Genomic DNA, 27,085 nt, shown 5'->3' with positions numbered 1-27,085 from the left:
CCAAAACAAGCTCTTCTCTTCACATCAGAAGTGCCTGCTGTCTTAAAATGCTGTCTATATAGGCAGCTCACTAGGTATTTGAACAGAGTAGCAATCTCTGAGGACTCCAGCATTTCTGTCCTAATGACTGATTGCCGTGGTTTAGCAATTACTGCATGATGCAAAAGAAAACAGCACAAACAATAATAAAATATTGAAATCGGCTGACAAGTTAAAAAAAGGCAGATGACAGATGTTTCAGCAGTTCTGCTCACAGCAAACTGTAATGAGAAGCACTTTAGTTCAAATTTCTAGTTAGTCACTATTTACTAGAATCAGTAGTTATGTCCACCTCATAAACTTTACACATATATTTTAAACACATTTTATCCATTTGCACATATTTCTTATAAAATAGCAATGACTTTTAAAAAAAACGACGATGATTTCCATGACACGTTCGCGCAGACTCTCACACCAGGACATGACGTCATATCGTGTATCAAAAACACTACACAGATCCAAGCCTAATGAAGAGTCTCTTGCCATATTGCGGTCATGTGACCAAATCTCACTATATCAGAAGCTCAGGGAATAAGCCAACTGAAAAGATGGTCCAATCATCTAAAACAAACCGGCCAGAACCGACTGAACTTTTGCTCTATTCTGGCATTTGCCGCTGGAAAGGTCGACATGGGGTTGGTCCACACAGGATGGCCTTTCAAACAGTGACTGGTTTCAAAACATCACAGAAGAGGATGAGCTGAAGTGTATGAAACGTAACAGGATTCTGGGGGTTAATCATGGCAAGACATGGAGCGGTATGTCCCAGTGCTTTTTATACAATTTCCGCAGTCAGCATCATGGGACTCGTACGGTCCTATAGAGCCACGTTGAACTCTGTGATCAAGAAGTCAATGCAGTCCTTCTCTTTGGTTTTAAAGGCCTCCGCAATGAGACGTGCAGCTTCCCGATGTTCCTTTCCTCTGAGAGACACTCCGTTCACCTCTAGGATTACCTGACCCACCTTTAGCTGTCCACAGTTATGAGCCGAACCACCTCTCTGTGGGAAAGAGAATGAGAGATAGTTTGAGAAACTTTCATTTAACACAGTGTGACAGACCGGCAGAGTTCACAGAAGCGAGAGTCGGTTGTCGGTCAGTCAGTCTATTTTAGTTCTAAATGCGGTTACAGTCACACACAGTTTGGTGTGGCTGGTAGTTAGATTAGATTTGGCTCTGAAGAGAAAGTAAAAAATGGATTTCAACTGGGAAATCACAGAAGGATGTAATCAGCGGAGTTGAAAATTAAACTATTATATCAATTCATCACTGAGTGATCCCAGGTGGACAACTGATTGATAATTTGCTGAAAACCCAGTTTTAAACATTAAAGAGATTTGGGACATTGTTCGACTCTTGCTCATCTATAAGTAAACATTAGGGGGTACTGATTGTCCCATACTGTAAATTCAGACGTAGCTATCGCTGCTCTCTGGTCACTTCAATCTGGTCAAGAACTATCTAAGAAAACACTGCACAACCACAAATCACTTATTGTGACTTTTTAAGGGATCAGTGTTGTTATTGTTAACTAAAACTATTAAAAATGAAGCATTTCACCATTTCATTTGATACAACTATTGTCAGAAGTTTGAGGTAATTATGACAGAAATATATTAGTATTGTACAGTAGAATGTACTTTTTTAAGTAATAACACTAATAATAATAATAGTTTATTAAATCATGATTTTTTTTTAGGGAAAACTCACGCAATTTTAGTTTTAATTTAACCTGAACTTCTATTGAGCAGAGCTTTGTTTGCCAAAAAATTAAAGTTGTTCAAATTTCATTTGATTACATTGTAAAAGATTAATTAAGTATATTTTCCCTATACTATATACTTAATTAATTAAGTACTCTTGTAATCTTTTGATCGAGATATAGGCTACTTAAAAGTATAATTAAGTATTCTAAGTATACTTGGCTTGTAGTTGTTTTTACTCTTTTTTTCTGTTGTCATTCAAGTGTTGATAAAAAAGGATGCATGAAGCTAGAATAAAATGCTTTTAAAGTGGAAAGAGTTAAAGTACAGTTAAAGGTAAATTACAAGTATAAAAAAATAATACCTAAATAGGATCATAGTAGTATACTTAAAGTGCAAAAAATATTTGCAGTACTAGTAGTTTAATAAGAGTAAACTTCAAAGTGTTTTTCATAACCTAAAAAAAGTATTGCTATATGCTACAAGTATTTGACTAGTAAACTCAGTATACCTACAAGTTCACTGTTGTAAACTAGCTGTGTACTCAAAGTTTACTATTGTTACACTTAATAAGTAGCAATGTCTATATTAAGTAGAACTTTACTTAAAGCCCCACTGTAGTCAATAATTGCATCCCTTAAAACACATCTTTGATCAACAAAAATTACATAATTAAAAAAAAAAATCCTGTGAAAAAAATCTTCATGCCTTAAAATAGCTTCAATGAAACTCTACACCCTTGCTTCATTTAGTATACATACAACCGGCGTAGCGTCATAGAACGTCTCTGAAAAGGTTCACGCCCACTTTTAGGGGAAAACAAACCGGCGAGCGCCATACACAGTATCGGATTGAGGACATGTACTAACCCTTACAAACATGTAATTTGTATTTAAACATTTTTTTTTTCACAGAATAGGCTACCCCTATTATGTATTTGTATTTAATTAAAATTTTCCACACAGTATTTTGTATTTTTATTTTATTTTAAATACATTTCCATGTATTTATGCCCATCTCTGCCTGCCATTATCATCAATATTTTGCTGTTATGGAAATATCATGAATTACGGATGATGCTATCGAAAGCTAAATCAGGCTAGTTGTATGGCTGGACAGAAAAGTGCACTCAGTAGCTACTCTAAATATAAAGACATAATATTATACATTTAAAGATGTTAACTTCTTAAAACCGAAGTAAAATCATTCACTGGCTACCTGGTGACTCGATGAGGTACGAGTAAATGTCCGGGTAAGACACTTCTGGCCACTGGGTGGGGTTGTTAAAGACCAATTTGACGCTGGTAGGGACATGTTTTTAAGTTGCCCAAATTAAGTTTATAAATGTATCGTTCACACTCTATGGAAGGCAGGGTGGACATATAATTACTCGACATATTTCATCTAAGTGATTTCTGAAGTTATACACGTCTGCCGGCTGTGTACGGACGTTGTTTTGTGCCGCTATTTTGTATTGAAGTCTATGGGAAGTCTGGTTTGTTTTCCCCTAAAAAGGGGCGGTTACGAAATTTACAGTTAAGTTCCCGGATGTGCCGGTTGTATGTATAGCAGATCTATGAATATGCTAATTAGCCCCGCCTCCACTCCCGCCAGCTCACAGATTCACTCGGTCAACTTACTGAGATGAGCGACACCATTGTGCAGCGTTTTTTTCATCTTCGATCACATAACGGTGATTAATATGATCAGCCTTTTGTTTGACTGTTATCAAACAGCTAATAATGTGTTGCTAATGTTACACAAACCATGTTCCCATTTGCCATCTCAGTCTGCCTTCTAACAAACATCAGAAAAGCTTTGAACAGCTCAGAATGTTAGTGGAGAAAGGCATAGTTTATCATAACATCGTAATACACATCATACACCCGCTATATTGCTTAATTTACCCGATTTTTCATATCAACAGAAAAATATACCGGGATAACCTGGCATCTCTCGAGAGACTCCCCTGCTAGTTCGGTGTTAATGATATGCTAAAGCCCACCGGCACGTTAATGTGATTGGTTACAAGGTAGTTTGTGACGTCAGAAAAACTTTTCAAACCGTGTTTTTGAGACCGTCTTTGGTTCACTGCAGTTTTAAAGAGAAAATACTCAGCAATGGTGTTGACTTATGAATTTGCACATGGTTTGTCTGAAAGCACATTAAAAACACCACATAGACATATAAACCACATTAAAAGCTTGATTTTCACCACAGGGGGACTTTAATAAAATGAACTTGAGGGTCAGAGCATGACATCACGTGTGCAACAGGAAGTAGTAAACTAGTGGAGGCTAAAATGTCAGCCACTTAGATCTCACCAGCTTCTTCGTCTTCTTTCATTCAATGCCTGATATTGATCGGAACAAAAGAGCACCACATTATCTAATCCACGGCTGCTTTTGTTGTTGGATTTTCATTATGACGCTGATGAACCGCCTGCAGCCGGGGAATTAAAACCCATTCATTTCTCTTATATACCTTTTTCTGCTCAGTCTCTCCTGTTCCCCTGCCCTTCGTATCTCAATCCTTTATTAAGAAGGAGCTGATTTGTTGCTAAATCAAAGGCAATCAGTTGCACTGTTATTTCAGCCGTCCCCTCCTTAGAACGCACTTCATTTCCTCTCCAGCACGGGTGGACACAGAAACACAGAGAGCCTTTCACATATCATCAACTCGGTCTACAAACTGCACGCATGCCTGTTCAACAGAGCGCTCGAGATTTTTAGTGAAACAAAACACAGAATCAGGAAAAATCTGCAGCCACAATGGCGTCAAACATCAACACCAACTTCCTGCTCTACACTGGCCCACAACTGGAGGTCCATGTACTGCGGTGCTTCTGTGCTCATTATTTAATTCACTCATTGACCTTTATATGACTGACGGCAATAAGCTCATGATTGGGACTCATTTTGTTTCTGTCATAGTCTCAGGCTCCGTACCGGCTTCAGACCTGAGGGTTTTGAAATTGTACAATGAACTGTAAAACCTGGCAGCCGCCCAATATGAAGAACCACAGGGTACTATTGTGATTCATCAGATTCAGTATTGAAAATGTGTGGCGCTTACACATACAAAAACCATTGCCATGTTGCTAGGATGTTTGCCAAGGTGCTATCCTGTTGCTAAGTGACATTTAAATTGCTATGTGGTTGCTAGGGTTTTCTGGGTGGTTGGTTACTAACCCCAGTAAGAAATGCCCACAACAAGTTTCTATGATATCCTTGCTCCCATTCCACCATTCAGGTGACAATGAAACAAAAAATAATTGGACATATCTCTCCTCAAGCTTCACAATTTGAGGTGTCGTTCATGTTTGTAGCACAAACGGTGCGAGATTAGTTAAGTATAATACTTAAAAGTACATCCAGCAATTTTTAGAAGTTCTAAACAAATGCATATAAAAGATCATGTTCACTCACATGAGTAAACTAATTAAAGCAGTTTTATTTCACATGCAGTGGGCCTTCTCATGGGAGCTACCATGTTGAGATCACATGACCAGCTGAATATTACCTACTTTAACCCCGTAACCTCTTCTATCATTGGACACTTTTGCTCATGGAATAAACAGAACATAGCTGACAAAAAAAGTGAATTTCTTCAATGCCACCGGTATCATCTGTACATTTCTGCACAATGCTACATCCATGTCATTAGGTGTCAGTATAAATCCAAGACAAAGTAAAAAGAATAAACAAAAAAGAGAGATTTTATATATTTAACAAGTATAACCTCATATTACATTGACATTTATGAACATTAAAACGCCTGAGATAAAAACAATCAACATGAGCCCGTTCACATTCACAGCTCTGTATGTGTGTATTTGCAGTTCTCATAGAGGTGAGGGGGCTCATGATCTTATCGACCCCAAAATTATATTATTTCATATAATATAACCCTGTCTATAATAGAACACTGTAAGGGCCACTCACTTGTATGGTAACGATGCGTGGGAGGGGCTGCCGTGTGTTTGCCCCGCCTTCTATTGCAATGCCCAGAGTGCTGGCACTTTTTGCCACCCTCACTAGAGAGGAGGTCGGCTCCAACAGACCCGGCTGCAAGGTAGATTTAGAGACAGATTAGAGACAGGACGGGAAAGATGAGGAGAGAGCGAGAGACAGGAAAGTAGCAGATCAAAGAGAGGGAGAGAGAATGAAAGAGAACAGATATAGGAAGACACATTTGGCTTTGAATGATAGACATTGCTTTGTGTCTGACAGCCTAAAATAAGGCCACAGAAAGTGGCTTGTGCCCAACCGCACTGTCCTCAGATGGCACTATTCGTTCGATCCATGAGAACAACAACACAGCTCATGCGTATAAGTAAAAGCCGAGAAGCATATAGCTAAAGGACGGCAAGAAGGAAGACGGACGCGTCTTGACTCAGCACATTGAGATTGGTTTTTCAGAGAGCTGTTGGATCAGTGATATGAGATGAGATGAAGTGGACGAGTCAACAAATAAAGAACAGAAAAAACGAAAGAAAATATGTGTACCAAAAGAAGAAAAGTGAAAATTAATTGTTAAAAGTCAAGCACGCTCAGTCACAGGGAGAGGGAGGAGGCAGATTTACGTGACTGCACTCTTCTGTCAACACTCTTTCACTCTCATTCACACTTTTAATACCATCCCTCTGTCACTGTCATTAACTCTCACACACCCATCTCTCTCTCTCTCTCTCGCTCTCTCTCTCTCTCTCGGTCTCACCGGTTTGGCAGATGTTTCTCCTCCCCCGTGCCCATCCCGTGGGGCTCTGGTCCGGGCGGGACGTGGGCTGCTATCCTTACTTAGACGTCCAGATTCAGCAATATCCACACCGCTGTCCTCGCTCAGGGTCTGTCCGCTGTCTGAGAGCTGGGACAACGTCCCTCCTGAAAGAAGACAATAAGCAAGTTTAGATGCAGTTAGAATCGAGCTAGAAGGTTTTTGTGTAGTCGAGCTGCAGTCTCCATCTGTTTGTCAAAAAATGCATGACGACACGTAATGGAATATATTTATACGCATTGTGCATCTGCCTTTCGGAGCATGTGCACAGCGTCAAGGCCCGATTAACTTATACATTCTGGGTGAAGCTGAGCTACAATCACATTCTAGATTTATGTATGAATACACTACACTTTTGCACAGATTTCTGGTCCTGATTTGCAGTGTAGACTGGAGATGTTGGATTTGAGTTGACAGATTTCACAAAAAATGATTAGCATATGATGGGCACAGACTCAGGTTTTTAGCTTCAGGCTATGATTCCATCCAGTTGGAGGATATCAAACATGTTTTATATTTTGAGCTGATTTTAGAACACCTATGCAGCATCAAGAATCGCATACTGTCTGAGTAGGACTACTTGTTAAAACAGTATGTTATATATAGTATGAATATGGGTAGTATAAATGAAATTCGGACGTATACATCCGCCATGTTGTTACTGTCATGTGACCTGCCAGCATCCGTTGCATCGCTTCACTTCTTCTCATAAATCCTCTCCCGTGGCCTCACGGAATAGTCAAGTGTCCATCGAATACGCACTTCAGAATTCCGGTGGACAGGTCATCTGGCGACCTTTTGCCTAGTGTTTTTCAAATAATATTACTGCGTATATATATATATATATATAACTTTCCTGTAGCTCAAACAGTAGAGCGTTGGCACTTGCAACCCCAAGGTCATGGGTTCGATTCCCAGGGAAAGCAAGAACTGAGAAGAATGTAAATGTGTACCTTGAAATACAACATAAGTCGTTTCGGAAAAGCATCAGCCAAATGCGTAAATATAACTATATGCCTTTCTCCACTGACGATCTATAATGTTTAAAGCCTTTCTCAGGATGCTGATTTTTAGAAGGCAGACTGAGATGGCGAACGGGAACATGGTTTGTGTAACATTAGCAACACATTGACAGATATTTGATAACGTAGTCAAGCAAAAGCCTAATCATATTAACTACCGTTATATTTAACTGATTTAACGCACATCAACTGACCACAGGGGTTCCTCAGGGTTCAGTTCTTGGACCCCTCCTCTTCTCCATCTACACCACATCACTGGGACACATCATACAGGCACATGGTTTCTCTTACCATTGCTATGCTGATGACACTCAGCTCTTCCTCTCATTTCAACCAGATGATCCCACAGTAGCTGCACGGATCTCAAGCTGTCTGGCGGACATCTTGGCATGGATGAACGAACATCACCTGCAGCTCAACCTGGCAAAGACTGAGCTTCTCTGCCTCCCTGCCAATCCGTCTTCACTATCCAGCTAGATTCATCATCAATCACCCCATCAAAGTTGGTCAGAAATCTTGGAGTAATATTTGATGACCAGCTGACCTTCACAGACCACATTTCAAAGACAGCTCGATCATGCAGGTTTGCACTGCACAACATCAGGAAGATCAGGCCTTTCCTAACTGAGCATGCAACACAACTTCTCGTCCAGGCCCTGCTTATATCTAGGCTTGATTACTGCAATGCTCTTCTGGCTGGACTTCCATCATGTGCAACTAAACCTCTACAAATGATTCAGAATGCTGCAGCTCGTCTTGTCTTCAATGAGACCAAAAGGGCCCACGTCACTCCTCTATTCATCTGGCTACCACTTGCTGCTCGCATCAAGTTCAAGGCATTGACACTTGCTTACAGATCTACCACTGGGTCAGCTCCCTCCTACTTTCACTCGCTCCTATGAGTCTACATCCCTACCAGAAGCCTACGATCGGTCAACGAGCGACGTCTCGTGGTTCTCGGTCAGAGAGCCGAATAATCACAGAGAGCCACAAAATCATTTTCCAGAACATTCTCATTCACGGTTCCAAGCTGGTGGAATGCTCTCCCCACCCTCATCCGGAATGCAGAATCCCTGACAACATTCAAAAGACAACTGAAAACTCATCTCTTCCGTGAGCACTTAACCTCATAAAAAAAGGAAAAAAAGAAAACCCTTTCTTTTTCCTTTAATCCTCCCTTATCAGGCTTATGCTAGTCTGAACAATGCCTAAACTTTGTATTTTGAGTACTTCTTGCGTTGTTTTTGCTTCGCCTAGCAACGAAGCACATGATTCTGCATTAGTTTGCTGTGTTAGGGAAACTCCACTTTGTAAACTCCGTTTCTAAAGTCAGCAAGTGGAAGATGTAAGATAGTGTAGTCTGTTCAAATTTTAAAAGTGTAGTGTATTCCAGCCATTATATGATTTCAGTTGGACTAAAGTGCTTTACATGACATTTTAAAAAGAAAAATTGTTGCTTTGGTTAGACTGAAATTTAACTTTTAAAGTGCATGTAAAGACAGTTAATTCATAAGTTAATAAATGCATAAACTTAAAGAATCTGCAAAATGTTAAGAATATAAACAATCATAACATTTATTCTTTTTAAGAACCAAGTGTATGTAAACTTTTGAACAGGGTCGGTTTTATAAATGCAGCTAATATTTTGTATTATGGACTATGTAAATCGAGAAGAGCTTAAGCAAGGGTCACATTAGACATGCAAAATCTCTATGGACACTGCAACGGTCATACTACTGCAACACATTATGCTATTTTTGTTTTAAACATAATTAAACATAATACATTCAAAACAAAAATATGCAATCTACTCCACTTTACTGCAATCCTGCAAGGTGTATTTATATTTATGACTGCGACTGTAGAAGTTCTTCAAAAAAATCAATGTGGTTCCCAAACCATCTGGTTATTTTATCCATGTAAAACATAAGGAAAGTGATTAAATTATTGAATTTTGATACCTGGCTGACAGGGGTGTAAAGTCCAGGGGTCAGAAAGTAAAAGTCCTGCCATATGTTTATTCCATCAATGAACTCAGCCAGCTGATTTCACTAATTAGATCTCCTGGCTGAAAAACCAGGTGATTGGAACAAAACGCTGAGGAGGACTTTTACTTTCTGAACCTGGGGCACGTTCAAGTTCAAAACGGTGCGCAACGTTTTGCTACGGTTTCCGGGTTGAATGTCATGTTTCCTGGAAACGGCGTGCACCGGGGTTTGAGATACGTTTTCTCTTGTTTGGTAGGTGTGTCAGAACTGCAGTCCAATCAGCAGCAACATGTATATAAAGCACGCGGTATTAAAGTGAACTCGCACAATGGGTTCAAGGAAAGTAATTTACAAATGTGTTCGATGCAGCTCGGTATACGCAACAACTGAGGATATTAGAAGACATGTTTGTAGTAAGTTTTATTGTAAAAATATAGGATATCAACATAATGATGCAGTTCTTTATATTTTTAGCTTCATTGCAAGTGTATGACATTTGGTATAGAAATAAACAATGGTAATTAAGTGCTTTTCCTAAAATTGAGAAAGAAAATAAAGGGTATTAAAACAGTATGAACTACAAATAAAGTCAGTATGTGAGGCTAAATAGATGTGTTTTAGTCTGAATTAAGTAAGATGTGTGCTTCCATTTCAGCAATCCCTTCACTCGATTGGGATGTTCTCTTTTGTTCTGGGCGGCAAGTGCGGTAACTGTAACATCGGGCATATTTTGTAGTATTAAACACATATTTATACCGACTTCATCAGGCTCCAAAAATTCTTCACAAAGAACACAAAGAATGGCCTTCTCAGCTGCCATAGTAGCAACTCTTGCATCATCAGAACAGTGTGTTCAACGCATCACCGTTTCTGTTTAAAAAACGTTGTGCACCCTAACCCTTTCTTTAACATTGCGGATAATGACTTTTTAGCCATTAAATGAGTGAAAATAACCAAATCGGCAGCTGGTTAATGACATGTTAAATATTCGCAGCTGTCCCACAATGCATCAAATCTGTGCAGTCTCACCTCGTGCCTGTGGCAGCGGCCGCACCTCGTTCACATCAGGTTCTGCGTTGGGCCTGTGCACCTCCACCATGACAAAATGCTGATTGGATGCTGGGGACGAAGGGGCGGGCTTATCTGGGCAGGGGGGCGGAGGAGGAGGTGGCCCAGGCGGTGCAGGTACATTAGGGGCGGGTGGAGGATTCGGAGACGAGGACTGGACAGCAGGCTTCCCCTTACTAGGAGACTGGACCCGAGGGAACGGTCCGATAGGGTGCTGGCTCATGATCTTGAGGGTGTCAGGAGGAGATGTGCGAGGTTTGGGAGTTTTTGGGTGTTTGGGTTCTTTGGTATGGGAACGAGAAGGGGCGGTGAAGTACAAGCCCGATTGGGAGGAGCTGGAAGAGTGACGTTTACTAAGTGTGGATTTTCGACTGGGACGGTGCTGAAGCCCTGGGGGAGGAGGAGGTTTAAAGGAAGGAGGGGAATCTGAGGTGGAATGAACCTCATCCTAGGATGAAAGAGGAGAGCATTAGTGATGGCATATTTCAGGTTATATTTCAAAGGAGATCAAGAAAACGTTCCGCATTCAATAACAGTCATCGCAACTTACAGTGCACCATATTCACATACTTCATACACACACATACGACAATTACGCACAAGTCATCGATTTGAGGACAAGAACAATTGGTTCATTCAGACCAAGAGGCAAAGCAAGAAACAAAACCAAAAAAGAAAAGAAAATGAACAAACTAAGGCTGAACAGGGTGAGCAGAAGCCAGATGAATGAGGTGTCAGTGCCATCAGAAAGTAATCAAACCAAGATGTGAGTCGTCTGTGTTGGGTTTTTATCTAGGCCTGAACATTCTTTGGAAATGCTACTTTCACACGCTTCTGACTTGTTGGCGTCTGCGCCTGATAGAGCTGTGCTGGTGCTTCATCAGTTTATCAACAGCAAACTCTCTGAGAAAGACCCTAATCTTCCTCAGCCATCTCTCTCACAACGAGCAGCCATCAGCAACAGTGTCATCATCTCCTCTATTTCTCTCCTTCACTCTTTCCTTCAAACAACCGTCAACTGTCTGAGTAGCCAAGCCCTTAGAACCGTTTGAGATAGGGCTGGGCGGCATGACAGCATAAAAAGTGTCAACCGGTAGAGATTTTTTGGCACTGTAGATGTGCAGGACTGCTTAATGTACATTCTCTTCACAGTGACAACAAACATGGAGTAATGTGAAAATAAGGATTAGGACTGAAGGATTAATCATTCTGGTGCATGCAAAGCACAGTTTAGTTAGTTGAATTTATATAGTCATGGTCAGAATTATTGGCACCCTTGGTAAATATGAACAAAGAAGCCTATGAAAATATAAAAAAAATATAAAGGACAAAGATGTTGATACATTCTCCTCTTCAGTTTCCAATAGGGTTCAGGTCAGGGGACTGGGATGGACATGGCAGAACTGGTGTTTTTTTGGCTAACGTGACCTGCCAGAACCTGCCTTGATTATAGACGCGTGTCCTATTTTCTTACAGCTACTTTCTTTTTTATGAAGCTCAACAATCTTTTGCTGCACATCAGAACTGTATTCTTTGGTTTTACCCATTGTGATGGATGATTAAGGGAATTTGGCGTTTGTGTTAAACTCATATTTATACATTCATAAATATTTACTTCGTCAGTGCAAAAACTTGTAAATATGAAGGGGAATAAACTTCAGATATATTTCACTCATAATAATTAGTATTATGTCCAATGGGCCAATGTGTATTAGAGAAAAACATTTATTTCATAATTTGATTTCCGCTCCACATTGATTAGTTTTACTTCAATGGAAGGTTAGATTTTTGTTATTTTTTCTTAATGAAAGAACAAAAGGATAAACAATGCAGATTTATTTTCACAGCCTTCTTTGATCATATTGCCAAGGGTGCCAAAAATTCTGACCACAATGGTAGTTGTAATATGGTGTACACACGCAAAATTACTTGAATTACTCTACCGTGACATAACATTGGTCATACCACCCACCCCTACAGTATGTTGACAGTTTCATACAAAAGCCATCATCACACTAGTCAAAATCTGCCCCTGGTAATTCTCAAGGTGTTCAGTGCCAGTTCTCGCAATATCATCCATTGCACACCTATAACACTCTCCTTTTTCTCTGTTCTCCCTCTTTTATCTTTCCTGTTCTCCTCAAACTGAAGGGCTTACCAGAGAGATGTCTGGCAGGGCATTGCTACGCTCGAGAGACTGTTCCCCGTTGTTCTCTGCCACACCGTCGTTCTGGGAGAGAGAAAAACAAAAGAGAGAAAAACGAGAACAAGAGACTATAAACAAATGAAAAACACAGCTGTGTGTTTATCCCCTAAACAAATGTTCAATTCAAATTGCATTTTGTTGAGGGCCCATTTCACAGAGCGGCATCAAAACAATTGCATTTACAGTCCTACATTTCAATCTCACATCCAGCCTCATTTTCAGTCCAACACTCGTCTCTCACAAACAAACACACATCGCACAGAGAGCAAGAAAAGCCCTGATTTAGCATGTGCGTGTGCTCAGTTGCAATAAGAGAGAGGTGATTTCATGACTTCGGCAGTTCAGTACATTCAGACATGTGATTCACCTCATTAAAACTCCCCTCGACCAAAACAAAAGCCTCATCAATTCCCTTTATTTACTTGCACACCACTTACAAGGCTAATTTGTTTGCTACTTGATCAGCTGAACTTTGTATGCGTTTTGGTTGTCATTCTTGCAATGTTTGTGCTTTTTTTTGCTGTGTATTTGTATATTTCATAATTCACATATAACACCTCTGTATTTAACATTTGAAAACGGTTGAAACTATTTGTAAAAAAGATAATGGAACCGAATTATTTTCACATTTATAGGCCGTGTATTGTGAAATAATAGCAAGACACGTCTTACTATTGAGTTGTCTTCATGAGCTGCACGGAAAAAAATCAACACACAATGCGAACAAATGAGTTGTGAGTTGGTAGTTGTTCAAAAAAGTTAAGGCCAATTCACACAAAATGTTTTTCCATTTCACTGTGCAACTTTTCCATAGTTTTTCAGTGTAAACATGCGATAGACGGACGTGCTTGACCTTTATGCTTGCGTCTCACGTATGACCCGGCATTCTAAAAATGCGGAACTCACGTTAAAAGAAGTTCAACCTTACATTATTTTCGTTACACTTGCGTCTTGCCTTTTTAATAGTCGTCGACCGATATATCGGCAAGGCCGATATTTGCCATTTTTTAAATATCGTCATTGGCCGACTCGTTTTTCTGTTTGGCTGTCAGAAGCTGAACTTTTGAGGACACAGCGCCTCCATTCTCCATCTTATTAGTTCATGGTCTCTGTTTAACAGTCCTATCTAATACGTTATTACTGTATATAGAACTGTTAAACAAAGAAAATAAATGAAAAAAGTACTATAGCATTTGATTTTATATTATTAGTAATAAAAAGGCAAACATTATAATACTTTTCATTTACCGTCAGCATTCAGAAAATACGCTTTTATATAATTGAAACAAATCTTTGAATATTTAATAAACATTTTATTTTCGGACGCTTGATTTCAAACTATGCTGCATTATATTCAGTTGCCCACTCTGTCATATTGATGTCATTTTTACTGTGTGATGTTTGTAAAATTAGTGTTACCAAGACTTTATTTGAAAAAATATGATTCCCAATGTGCACAAACTTACCAGATTACTGAGTGCCTTGGTTACAGTGTTTACTTCCTTTTGATTCATATATTTTTTCAACAATTTCTTTATTTGTGAAAAATACTGTAATAAGATCTCAGAATCAAGAAGTTGAATCAGAATCAAATTCATTTTCAAATGATTCATATCTAATTTATTAAGTAAAATAAATATAAATTATGAATATATCGGCTTTATATCGGCCACCCTGCTCTCTAAGATACCAGCATCGGCCATCAAAAAAATCAATATCGGTCAACCACTAGATTTTACCGTCAAAAACATGTTCAGTGTGAACCGGCCGTTACCATTTTAAATCAGTCTGATGAATCCTTTAATGAAATTAATCCATTACAGGATTTACTGAATAAGTAACTAACTCATTTACTGAATATAAAATAATAAATTTCTAAATAAATAAATAAAATAACTTACAAATCCCAAACTTCTGAATGATATTTGAGTGACCTGTGCAACTATTAGCCAATGATATCAAACCACTTTTGACCCATATGACAAATCTGGCTGGACGCAGTCATTCATTTCTTCTTCAAGCTAAAACAGACAGAAGAGCACACTCAGAGAGCACAGACACTGTACTGTGCTGGCTCAGGTCCTTCACCTTCCCACAGTCCCCTACTGTGCTCCACTAGAGCATAAATCAGGATGCTCTCTGCGAGACTTTTTGCTTTTTTTTTTTTTTTTGTCTGGGGGGGCTTATCTGCTGTGACAGCTCTGCATATGGCTGATGAGGTGCGGTACCAGGATGAGAGTCCCAGAGCGAACGTTTCGTCTGTGGTGCTCCGCAGGGCTGCGGTGTGGGCCGCCGCTGCTTCTTGTAATTACTGGAGCCAGAGCTGGCAAGCTTACAACAACACCGATCCACAGAGGAGGGCCACGAACAAAGCTTGCATACAAATATGTTCGCTCATTTCCAAAGTGCACTCACACACTCATACTACATACAGACAAATGACCCATGATGAAGAGGTACAAAGTCACAGCGGACACTTTTTTGATTTGCAACATGCATGCACTTACTGTGTGTCTGATCACTGCAACCCACACATATACACACAGACAGACATCAGACGTGAGGGACTTTCAGAGGGATCAATCCATGCAGAGAATGAAGAATGTGTTTCTTGTATGTGTGCGTGAGTATTCAAAAGAAACCAAAGATAGAAAAAGCAAACTCATTCTTTAATATGTGTGTGTGTTTGCAAAAGAGACAAACCCAACCCCAAAACGCACGTACTATATACTACTATATGCATGTACGTTTGTGATCATGCATGTTTACATACCCTTACAAAATGTTACCATAGTAACCATATTTTCCACTAAGATTTTATAGGTATTAAAAAAAGAAACTATAATTTGAGTGTCGCTGAATCAATTCTAGGGTGTTGTGGATCGTTGCTAGGGAGTTAATAAGGTCTAACAAGCTCTAAGTATATATTTTTTAGCGCAATTTTCCACCGGACAAAATTGCGATTAACAACTCATGATTTCTGTTCTGTTCTGTCTGTGCACACCAATCTTGCACTTCTATCTACTCCTCAACCAGACCACCTAGAGACTTCGGGTTTTCGGCATTATGTTAAGGAAGGTCTAATCTCGGGAACGCACAAAAAAAATCCAGGAAAAGATTTTGGATTTCCTGGAAATTCTAGAAAAAATTCAGTTTTTTGCAAATTTCTCGGCAACCATAATAGCTATCGAGTTGAAACAAATTGCAATCGATAGCTTCTAAAATTTACAATAATATTAGAAAAAAGATTTGATCAAAAATCTTTCCTTTATGCTTCAAAAATTGAATTTTGAGTGTTGTGATCCCATGACGTGAGAAAATTGCGCTAAAACACTCACTGAGTTTTTATTACTTGTTTGTGTTCCTATGTAGTTCTGTTTGGTTGGTTACTTGACAAAAATTATCCCCAACATATTAAGGCTCTATGATATTCTGGTCCCTAAAGATATTGTTCAAGTACCTCCTTCAATGTTAATAATATAAGTGAATTTTTCAACAATTTCATTACTTACGTTTCGCTTTGACATTTAATAGCACACTTCTCAATATTCCGTATCATTCATATTTGCCGAACAAATGATGCAGGAGAAACCGCGCTGAATATTACTACAGTACTTAGTTATGGGGTTACTAATGGTATTTTGTATGGTATTACAGTGGAAACGATGGTTACTATGGTACATTTTGTAAATTTAAGTGAGAGATTGTTTAACCTACCTCCATCATATCTATCAGCCAGAGCAGTCTTTCCTGTTTTATTGAGAGGGATAGGGAATTGGGTGTTAAACTGTTCCTGCAATTTACACTGGGAGTCAGCAGGCTTAAAAATCCGTCACAAAACACTTCTCCATCTGTCACACCAACACTCCTGAGACAAGTACAAATCTAAACAGCTGCACTTTCACAACGAGACGTAGATGAGTTGAGGTGAGACATGCCCAGACAAAGTGAGACAGGAGGACAGACAGGTTTCGAGCGATGGGCATAAAAGCCTGCATCAGAAAGGACAAAAGCTGTTTCCCACAGCAACTTTAGAGCCCTTCATCTTGTATCCTTGTAATCTGCACACGCCTTCTTTGTGCCCAAATTGCCCGGCAATTTTGTGAAGTTTTTTATGTCTGTCACACACATACCCAGACACACACACACACACAAAAACAATGCCATCCACTCATCCCACACAAATACAGACACAGAGCCTTAAACACTTATTGATTATAGATTATAGACAGGCCTACAGACACTAGGTCTTATTCAATAATAATTGCGGCACAAGTGTTCCTGCTTATGTGCGAATAATCTCATTGTAAATGTGGGTGCCTGCTCTTACCCGTGCAGAGCTGAGAGTGGTGTTGGTCATGAAGCTGGCTGAGGAGGAGGCCAGCGTATCAGGGTACGAGACCATGGAGAAGGAGTCCTGAAATCCAGCTCCACCCCCTTGCCTTGCCTTCAGGGCTTCGATCTCTCGTTTCAGAACCAGCCCGTCAAATCTCTCCACATCCTGAGGGGTCACGAGCCCCCTCACCTCTGACAGCAGAGAGAACTGCAAATACACACACGTACAGAGCTGTGAATGTGACCGGGCTCGTGTTGATTGTTTTAATCTCAGGTGTTTTACAATCTTCATAAATGTGAATGTAATATGAGGTTATACTTGTTGTAAATCACCAGACAACGATGGCCCATAATACTGTTAATGTCAGTATTATGTGTTTTATTAATAATAATTAATTCAGCCAATACAAGTCTTTAATAAAAAAAGATTGCGTATTAAATAAAAAAAATATAAGTCTTTTATTTGATCAAAAATATGGTAAAGACATAAGTATTGTAATATATTATTACAATTTAGCATAACTATTTTCTGATATAATACAGTACTGTGCAAAAGTCTTAGGCATTTTGTTACTACAATATAACTATAATAACATGGTATTATCTAGCATTATCAGCATAAAAAAACTTGCAAAGATTCATAAAACGTGTAGTTTTATCACACCATATAATAATACCATATTATTGTAAAAATAATTAAAACAATAGTAAATAAAGTTAAAAAAAAAAAAAATAATAATAATAATAATAAATTCTACTAAATCACTAATAATAATTTATTATAATGATTCTGGTAAAAACTATGACCATTATTTATTATTATTTTTTGTGAAAGGTAAACATGGTTCCAAAAATTAAGTCAAGAGCAAAACTGTTGGTGGCATATTATTATTATTAATTATTATGAATATGTTAAGTCCGAACAAGATCACATGCATGTTTTTTGATGAGCATGATGCCAAGTGCTCGATTCCCAGTGAATGCGTTAACCGATAAAAAATATACAGTACAGTATACCTTAAATACTATGCAAGTCGTTTTGGATGAAATTGTCTGCCAGATGCATAAATGTAAAAGTAAATGTCTCCACCTTGGCATGTGTATTGAAGAGCTCAAAGAGGGCCATGACGAGCTGCTCAACACCGATGTGTCCATCACGGTACTCTTGGATGTAGTAACCCATGGTCTGCCTCTCTGGTTCGGTCAGCAGATGTCTCGCCTGTTCCTCCAGCATAGCCCTGCTCTGGTTCACCAAACTGGACAGAGTCACCTGAGATCCCGCCACACCTTTATAAAAGCCACCCTGAGGAGAGGGAAAGTGAAAAGTGTGAAAAGAAGAAATGCAAATATTTTAAGAGCAGACTAATATTAATATTAATATTAAACTTCAGACACCTGTCGGTAGCCCACTGAGTCTCAAAGCACACACTTTAAATCTTCCATCATTATTTTTTTTTAAATGAGAACATGACTTCATTGCTACTACCATAAATCACATCTCCATAACCCTTCTCCCTATTTTCTCTCTCTCTCTCAGGTTTCAGCCTCTCTTCTCGAGAGCAGCTTTCCCTTTAATTAGTCTCCTAATCAAAAAGCACTGCTCCAGAGTCAACATGATCATCGATCTGTGTTACGCTCAGCTTAGGAATGGCATGCTCTCCAGCCAAAGGATGAAACCACAACACTTTTGCAAACCAATCTGGAAAACTAGATAACCAAACTAACTTGCTCACTACATACTTACCTATTCAGGATTGGACAGACCAATTGATTAGTTTGATGTTAATTTTGGGTCAATTAGAGGCATATCACATGCCTTAAAATCATTTGATCTAGTTATGTCTGCTTGAACAGTCTATTGACGGTTTTGTTGGGTGGAGAGGTATGTTTGTTGGCTGTCTGGTTTGCAGATGCGGTCGAGCAGCACTAGTGTCTGTTATCAAACCGTCTAAAGCCACAAGGATTTAAACTCATTACAGACAGAAACAGTGGGTGAGGTGAGTGAATGCTGATAATGCCTGAACTATTCTTGCCCTTGTTCTTTTCTTTCTCTTTAGAACAATGTGTGAGCTCGATGAGAGTATAGATGAGCTCTTTTGTAGAGCACTCCAACAGGAACTTATGCATTTTGGTTGCATCGACAGACCATTTATTTTCACAGTATTTCTGAGGAAAACTCCCTGACCGGTTTGACCATGAGGCTAATGTCCTATACTGGACATTGAGGAATAGCTAGTCTAGAAAGTTGCTTGCAAACGCATGGAAGAGACAGAAAAAGAATGAGATTAAGAACAAAATTGGCAAAGTGAACAAATAGATAGAAAATTATTAAATATAATTTGATTTGTTTTAGAAAGTTCCACAATGCACTTGGCTAAATAAAAAAATAATAATATTCTGTCCTGACCTAATATATTACTGTCACCAGGGCCAGAGTCCAAGAGAGTAACTTAAGACTATGATGTATGTGATCCATTTACTTTATTTCCTTTTTCTCTTCGTTTTATTCTGAAAATCCATGGATTTCAGATAGATTCCCTCGGTTAGAAACTCTTGAGGTTGCTTTACATTTGAACTCTAATTCATCCTCACCTGGAGTACAAACTGTTTCTGATAAACTCCTTAGATTTACTTCTGCAGCAGAGATAAATACTGATCCCTCAGATCAGTGTTGGAGTGCAACTAACTTAAAAAGCGACGCAACTAACTTTACTAAATCTTAATTTTTTTCATACTATATATAAACACACAGTATATAGATAAATATTAAGGGCGATAAGATTTTTCATGTTTTTAAAATAATTATCTTATGTGCACCAAGGCTGCATTTATTTCTTTAAAAAAATAAAACTGTAATATTATTACAATTTAAAATAACATTTTAATATATTTTAAAATGTAATTAATTCCTGTGATGAATTTCAGCATAATTACACCTTCATAGTCTTCAGTGTCACATGATCCATCAGGAATTATTCTAATATGCTGATTTTGTGTTCAAGAGACATTTCTTATAATTATCAACGTTGAAACCATTTGTGCTGCCTAATATTTTTGTGGGAACTGTAATGCGTTTTTTCAGGGTTCTTTGTTGAATGGAAAGTTCAAAAGAACAATGTCTGATATAAATTTTTTTTTTTTTTTTTTGTAAATTCTTTACTGTCACTTTTGACCAATTTCTTTTTTTTTTTAACCTTTGAACAGTAGTTTATATATCTATAACACTTCCTCAGATGAGAACACAAGTGTCTTTGTCTAGTTTGATGATGAGAGGTTCAAAATCTCTTTCCTCCAGAGCATTCTGGGATATTAGCATCACTGCTCAATTACAAAAAAGCAAAAGTTGTGGAGAATGTCTCTAACAAAAGATGATCAATAAAACTAGCAAGAGAAAAATGTGTCTTTATAATTCTTTAAGAATGATAGCGACCAAGACGGGATCGATCATGCGGCATCTCTGGTGTTACAACCTCCATGAATACCCATTATGACATAACTCGACTGACAGCATCTTTAATCACGGGAACACATAATTGCTGATCAATATCATAATTTTAAGACAGCACAATCAGGCCAAGAGTATTGTCTGCCGGAACTTTGCAGCATTGTGTGACAGAAACTCCAGCCGTGTCCCCACACATCACAGCCCAGTGAATTTGAATAGGGCCTGAATGAGATCATTTATCCCCAGATTGAGCGTTATCTTAAATGAACTGGAGATAACTCAGCTGTAAAAAAGGGCAGAAAGGCACTTTCTCTTAAATCAAATAGACCACAAATATAAAAATGAGAAAATAAAGTGTCATAGGGGATATGCTTCTGGACTAAAAGGAGGCTTGTCCTTGCAGTGATTGAACAACATGAAGGTCAGGGAAGTGCAGTAAAGGGTTGGGGCCAGGGAGAAATTGTGTCAATAATGTATAATAATCGATACAACCAAAAACTGCACTTAGTTAGATAGACAGACAGATGATTAGATAGATAGATAGATAGATAGATAGATAGATAGACAGATAGACAGACAGACAGACAGACGATAGACAGACAGACAGACAGACAGACAGACAGACAGATGATAGATAGACAGACAGACAGACAGATAGACAGACAGACAGACAGACAGACAGACAGACAGACAGACGATAGACAGACAGACAGACAGACAGACAGACAGACAGACAGATGATAGACAGACAGACAGACAGATAGACAGACAGACAGACAGATGATAGATAGACAGACAGACAGACAGACAGACAGACAGACAGATAGACAGACAGATGATAGATAGACAGACAGACAGACAGATGATTAAGCAATGTGGCATGTGTCTTATCCGCAATGGATAAGACACATGCCTTTGGTGTGAAAGACCCGGGTTCGAATCCACTGTGAGACACCAATGTGTCCCTGAGCAAGACACTTAACCCCTAGTTGCTCCAGAGGCGTGCGACCTCTGACATATATAGCAATTGTAAGTCGCTTTGGATAAAAGCGTCAGCTAAATGAATAAATGTAAATGTAAATGTAATGATTAGATAGATAGATAGATAGATAGATAGACAGATAGACGATAGATAGATACAAATAATTAAAGATAGATATAACAATATAGATAGACAGATAGAACGATAGTTAGAACGGTAGAACAAGATAGATATATAGATAGAACGATAGATAGAACGATATACATAGATAGATAGATAGAACGATAGATAGAACGATATAGAGAGATAGATAAACAAACAGACAGATGATAGATAGATAGATAGAATGAAAGACAGATAGAACAATATAGATAGACAGATAGATAGACAGAACAATAGAACAAGATAGATATATAGATAGAACGATATGGATAGATAGATAGATAGATAGATAGATAGATAGATAGATAGTGTGACGGAATGGCTGCCCCTCCCTTGTAATTAGCGCCACCCCGTCCCTTAACTCTCCACCCTTCGCCAGGTTCCCGACTGGAGTGGGTGTGATTGGAGAGGAGGGGCGCTGAAGAGGAGAATTGGCGGCGGGTAATGAGGCACACCTGAAGATAATGAAGCCTCACCACCGCGCCTCTCCTCGGGAGACCGGTCTCTTCCCTGTGCATGCACACTGGTGTCCTTGTGGGTCCAGGAAGGGAGCGCGGAGGGATTCCCACGCCGATGGAGTTGTGAGACGCCGGACCCGTGGTCCGAACGGAGAACCATGCGTGATTCCGCTGACAGGCTAGGATGCCGGGTTGCTATTCTCCTCAAGTTGTCATGGATAAAGAGGACAAGCCGCGATGCTGAAGCCGCCGCAGCGCGTGCGACCGCCGGACACCGCCCCCTTACCTGGACCCATCCCATTAAAGGACACCAGATCCCTTTTGATTGAACACTTTATTTTCCCCCATTTTTGGAAATTTTATGTTTATTTATGTTAATAAACGCCACTCCGAAGCCTGACACCACTCCCACTGTGTCTGTCGTTTGCTCTTCCCGCCACAATAGATAGATAAAATAAGATAGAATTAAAGATAGAAAGATAGATAGAATGATAGATCAATATAGAAAGACAAACAGACAGACAGAATGATAGTTAGAACGAGATAGATAGGTAGGTAGGTAGATAGAGATAGATAGATAGATAGATAGATAGATAGATAGATAGACATAACGACAGATAGAGATTGATAAATAGATAGATAGACAGCATCCCATATGACATCTGTGTTTTAATTAATTACTTGCTGATATAACTTGAATGTATTATTAAAACTTTTTTTTTAAATTAATTTTATAATTAAATTTTTTCGTCAGATATCACCCATATTAAAATGAAATGAAAGCCAAAAATTGCTGCACAAATGGTAGCTCACGTAGGTCAGAAAAAACATGAGGAGAAGTGTTAGCATAATATAATATCAGCAATCCCAGACATTCGCATTCGGACGGGATTAGATTTCTCAGAGGACCGTTGAGTTTGCCAAAAAACACTATGCAATTTGGCCTGGAATTTTTACTTAGGTTGTGTGAGAAAAACACAGACATGGCAGATTCGGACAGGATTAAAATTTACATGAAGTTACATGAATGATGAATTTCTCTATAACGTCCTCCATGAAAACTAGTCATGTCTGAATAGGGTTTATGGCAGATTACTAAAACTTTAGCATTGTGTGTTAAAGCCATTCTGCTCCATCAAAATGAAGCAAAAACAAATTAATTTCACTCCTCCTGTCACATTACCTCTAACTACTAAAAACATAAGGCCATTGAGCAAGAAATTAAATAATTAGATGATCAAGATGAGTGTCACCTTGGTTAGACGTTAATTAAAATGACAAATGTTTGGGTTCGGGAGCTGCTGTCGGTTACAGCTCTATCTGTCTCATTATCAGTGTTTTAATATGCTAACCGACAACATGGGGAGAATGACTAAGCTTTTCAACAAGGCACAAGATCTCAGTTCTCAGACTATATCACCGTCCCAGCCTGACTACGGCCCATGTCGAAATTGGATCTTCATTTCCTCCCTCTCGAGCTACATTAAGTCCTGCGCTTAGAAGAGCACGTCTCTCTCGAAGAGATGATAGATTTTACAGCTCTTTTTAGAACAGTGGCAGAGCGGAGCAGTCAATAGATGTCCTAAAGGCACACCGGAGATAAGCTCTCTGAGATAAGCAATCTTTCTTATATACAGACCAAACCAAACATAAAAACAACCTGTGAGTGCAGGTGTCAGTAGAAGTTTTCAAACAAATCTCAAAATGGTGACAGTGTTGAAGACGACAATTTGGATGGAGGGAAAATGCACTTTACAGCCATTACAGCTATTTACAATCATTCTTGTTTAAGTAAAAAAATATTTATATTATAATATTATAATTATAATATAGGAATAAGGAATATAATTGTGGCAAGTTAATGCTAATGAGTGTCACCTGCGCGACACACTGGTCTCGAGTCCCACTGAGGAGTTCCGGAAGGATAAAAGGAGGAGTGACAACAGTGAAGGATGAGAGAGGACCAGGCCTGGACTTTATGTTGGTGTTTTGTTTCGGTTTATGCAGCAGTCGTCCGTGAGGGGCTTTAGTTTTGTTTTGTTTTCTTTGGGAAAGTATTTGGGATGTGCTGGAGTAGACTTTACAGAGTGCATCACAACAACATAACATTTATTTCCATCAAGAGGTCCATACATTTTTGGTCAAGATCTTTTGTCGTCAATGCAAGAGTCAAGCTTTCTGTAAAGTCTATTCTAGGGCTGTAATCTCCCAGTCGATTAGTCGATTATTTGGTCGATACGTTCTGGCTCGACCAAAATTCTGATTGGTCGATTTTTTTGCCGCGTTCATTACATCAGTTTTGCCGCGTTCATTTCATCAGGTGGAAAGCACTAATTGCTAATGGGGGTGTTTTCAGAGCACCCCTGTTTCACAGGTAACAGTCTGTCTTCAGAACACCCCCCTTGTTTTCACTTCTTTTGGATTAGCCCAACCCACTGGAGAAGAGCGACAGATTGAAGAAAGTAGGCTACTAGAAGGTTTGCTGAATATTATTTATTTAATTGTGAGAGCGTTTAATTCATAGTCAGTCAGTCCTCTTCTACCATGTCAACAAAGACATCGGCAGTGTGGCAGCATTTTTTTTTAAGTTAATAGTCTATTCGTGTCTCAGCCGCGAAGCTGAGCTCCACAGAGCGGCTGAAATGATAGTCTGTCAGTTATTATAATACATATGACAAAAACAACTAACAGTCTAAATTATGTTGCATATTCCTCAAAAGTTCTTGTGATGATATCACTAGTTGACAACATAGTACTATTTTCATAAATCATAGGCTCTGATATTGCGCAGGTGCACGTGATGCAACGCTGCCAGAGCCGACAGACTTGTGTGTCACACTCATTTCAGTGCAAAATAATTAGGTCAAAAACGATTTAATATACTGCAAAAAGCCTACTAGTTTTTTATGTTTATTTATAATTCATTTAGGCGGACAACAAGGCTACCAAGTACAGCGCACAGTGCGCAGCTAATTAATTTAACGTTTTTTTTCCTAACGTAATTTTTAGTCGAAAATTTCAGGACTTCAGTCGACCAAGATTTTCTTTGGTTGATTACAGCCCTAGTCTATTCCAGCTAGGGCTGCATGATTAATCGAAATGAAACCGCACGTGATTTGGCAAAGGCTGCAATTATTTTAATTTGCAGCTTGTCAGTGCAAAACGGCTGATTGGTAGTAAATGCTGCTCCATCTAAAAACCAGAGGATGCTCAACTGTCATTACGAAGTGAGTTTGGAGTAAAAGCATGTTATTAAATGTTGTCTTTTGTTGGACAAGAGGTTCATAAATGCACTTTTTCAAATGCACGTTATAAGTGACTCAAACTCAGAGTGCTTTCAGATGGAGCAGCGTTTACAGAGGTGACAAACTGCGCATAAAAAAATAATCGCAGCCTTTGTGATTTCAAAATCGCGATAAGCCAAATCGGTTTAAGCGCGATTTCATGCAAATTGAGATTAATCGTGCAGCCCTAATTCCAGCACATCCCAAAGACTTTCAATGAATTTAAGGTCTGGACTCAGATGTGCCAATTCATGTGTGAAAATCATTCTTCATGCTCCCTTCCAACCGGTCTTTTACAATTTGAGCCTGATGAATCTTGACATTGTCATCCTGGAATATGGCCATGATTTGTCTTCCTACAAGGATGTTTAAGAAATGAAAAGCTACACACTCCATCAATTAGGGTTAGAAGAACTGTTATATAACATATAACATGCTAGAAACATAATCATCACTGCATTAATGATCCAATCAAAGAGACCCGTAAGCATTTGCCTATTTAAATCCAAACAGTGACTTTTTATGGTTGGGCAGTGATATATATATATATATATATATACATATATATATATACATATATATATATTCGGCAATTTCACTTGGTGTCAGTAGTGGAATATAAATTCGTGAGCTTAGAATTATAAGGTTCTATCTCCGTTTAGGGTAGGTCTGAGATATTGAGCATCAAAGGTTTTACATCCCAGCTGGCAAAACTGTTATGTAGTATAATCTATTTTATTAATAACTACTAACAAATTTTTTTTTTTTACAAAAATAACACCACACAGCATTAATAAACACCTAATGGATCAGATTATGTCAAAAACTCAATTTCGACCAAAAGTGGAGATAGAACCTTATAATTCTAAGCTTGCGAATTATAAATGCCTTTCACCTTTAGGTGACAGAATTCCCCAAGAGACCCTCCAGTCACCAATATCCTGAAATATTTTCAGAAATGTTAAATCTTTTTTGTGCTTTGTTTACTTGGCTAATGCCGTTGTTCTGAGCCCCCCAAGGGCCACCGTAGTTCTGGTCTTAAAAGGCCAATGTCAATTTGGAGAATTCAATCAGCTTCAAAATGAGGGCCGCTGAAATGGGTTTAAGCGGCAATGAGTTGGCAAGGACGGGCTGGCGTCAAACAACGTAAGCCTCGCTTGGGATATATAGAGATTTCACATCAGGCAAAGTGCCTTACTCAGCGAAGATTCGACAAGGTCACACAGCAAGGAATTTAGGCCTTTAAATAAGCAAAAAAAAACTTCAGCACACAACAGCAGAAAACTTCTGAGGCAGAATAATTATTGCAGAATACTTTGCCAAGTTCTCTCATTTGACCGAGACAGACCGCAGTTTGATTCGTTTCGATTTTGTGAGTGTTGTGAGTGTTAAACTAGGCAGAAAGTGTCAATTACAACCAGACGTGAACTCACTCTTAAATATCTAAATCAGAAATACGTTTGTACAACAGTTTCTTAAAAATAACTAACCAAAACATCGTAATTTTCTGTGTTTGCCCTATTTATGCTTAACTTGCTCCTATGTGACCTACAATTAATCAACGCCTCTCGCCCCCCCCATTGAGCTAGGAGCAATTACTTTCCCAACTATTAAG

At 38.8% G+C, this 27,085-nt stretch overlaps 1 protein-coding gene across 2 annotated transcripts in view; it reads right to left on the bottom strand.

The window, feature by feature from the left end:
- Positions 1–179: 179 nt before the first annotated feature.
- The window catches only part of whrna (whirlin a), a 101,772-nt gene continuing 74,866 nt past the window's right edge, over positions 180–27,085 (bottom strand). The window contains exons 7-13 of one of the 2 annotated variants that reach the window (XM_084387376.1): positions 18,230–18,442; positions 17,135–17,347; positions 16,522–16,554; positions 10,560–11,046; positions 6,464–6,627; positions 5,689–5,811; positions 180–1,042 (exon numbers count right to left, since the gene is read on the bottom strand). In XM_084387376.1, coding sequence (XP_084243502.1) covers positions 860–1,042; positions 5,689–5,811; positions 6,464–6,627; positions 10,560–11,046; positions 16,522–16,554; positions 17,135–17,347; positions 18,230–18,442 — 1,416 coding nt within the window. In that variant the 3' untranslated portion in view covers positions 180–859. Of the gene's footprint in view, positions 1,043–5,688; positions 5,812–6,463; positions 6,628–10,559; positions 11,047–12,756; positions 12,829–16,521; positions 16,555–17,134; positions 17,348–18,229; positions 18,443–27,085 lie in introns of both variants that reach the window. The other variant, XM_084387375.1, reaches the window with a different exon arrangement.

The sequence above is a fragment of the Rutilus rutilus genome (assembly GCF_951802725.1).
Source record: "Rutilus rutilus genome assembly, chromosome: 18".
Taxonomy (NCBI): domain Eukaryota; kingdom Metazoa; phylum Chordata; class Actinopteri; order Cypriniformes; family Leuciscidae; genus Rutilus; species Rutilus rutilus.
Note: the sequence above shows the minus strand (reverse complement) of the source record. Positions and strands in the feature narration are given on the sequence as shown.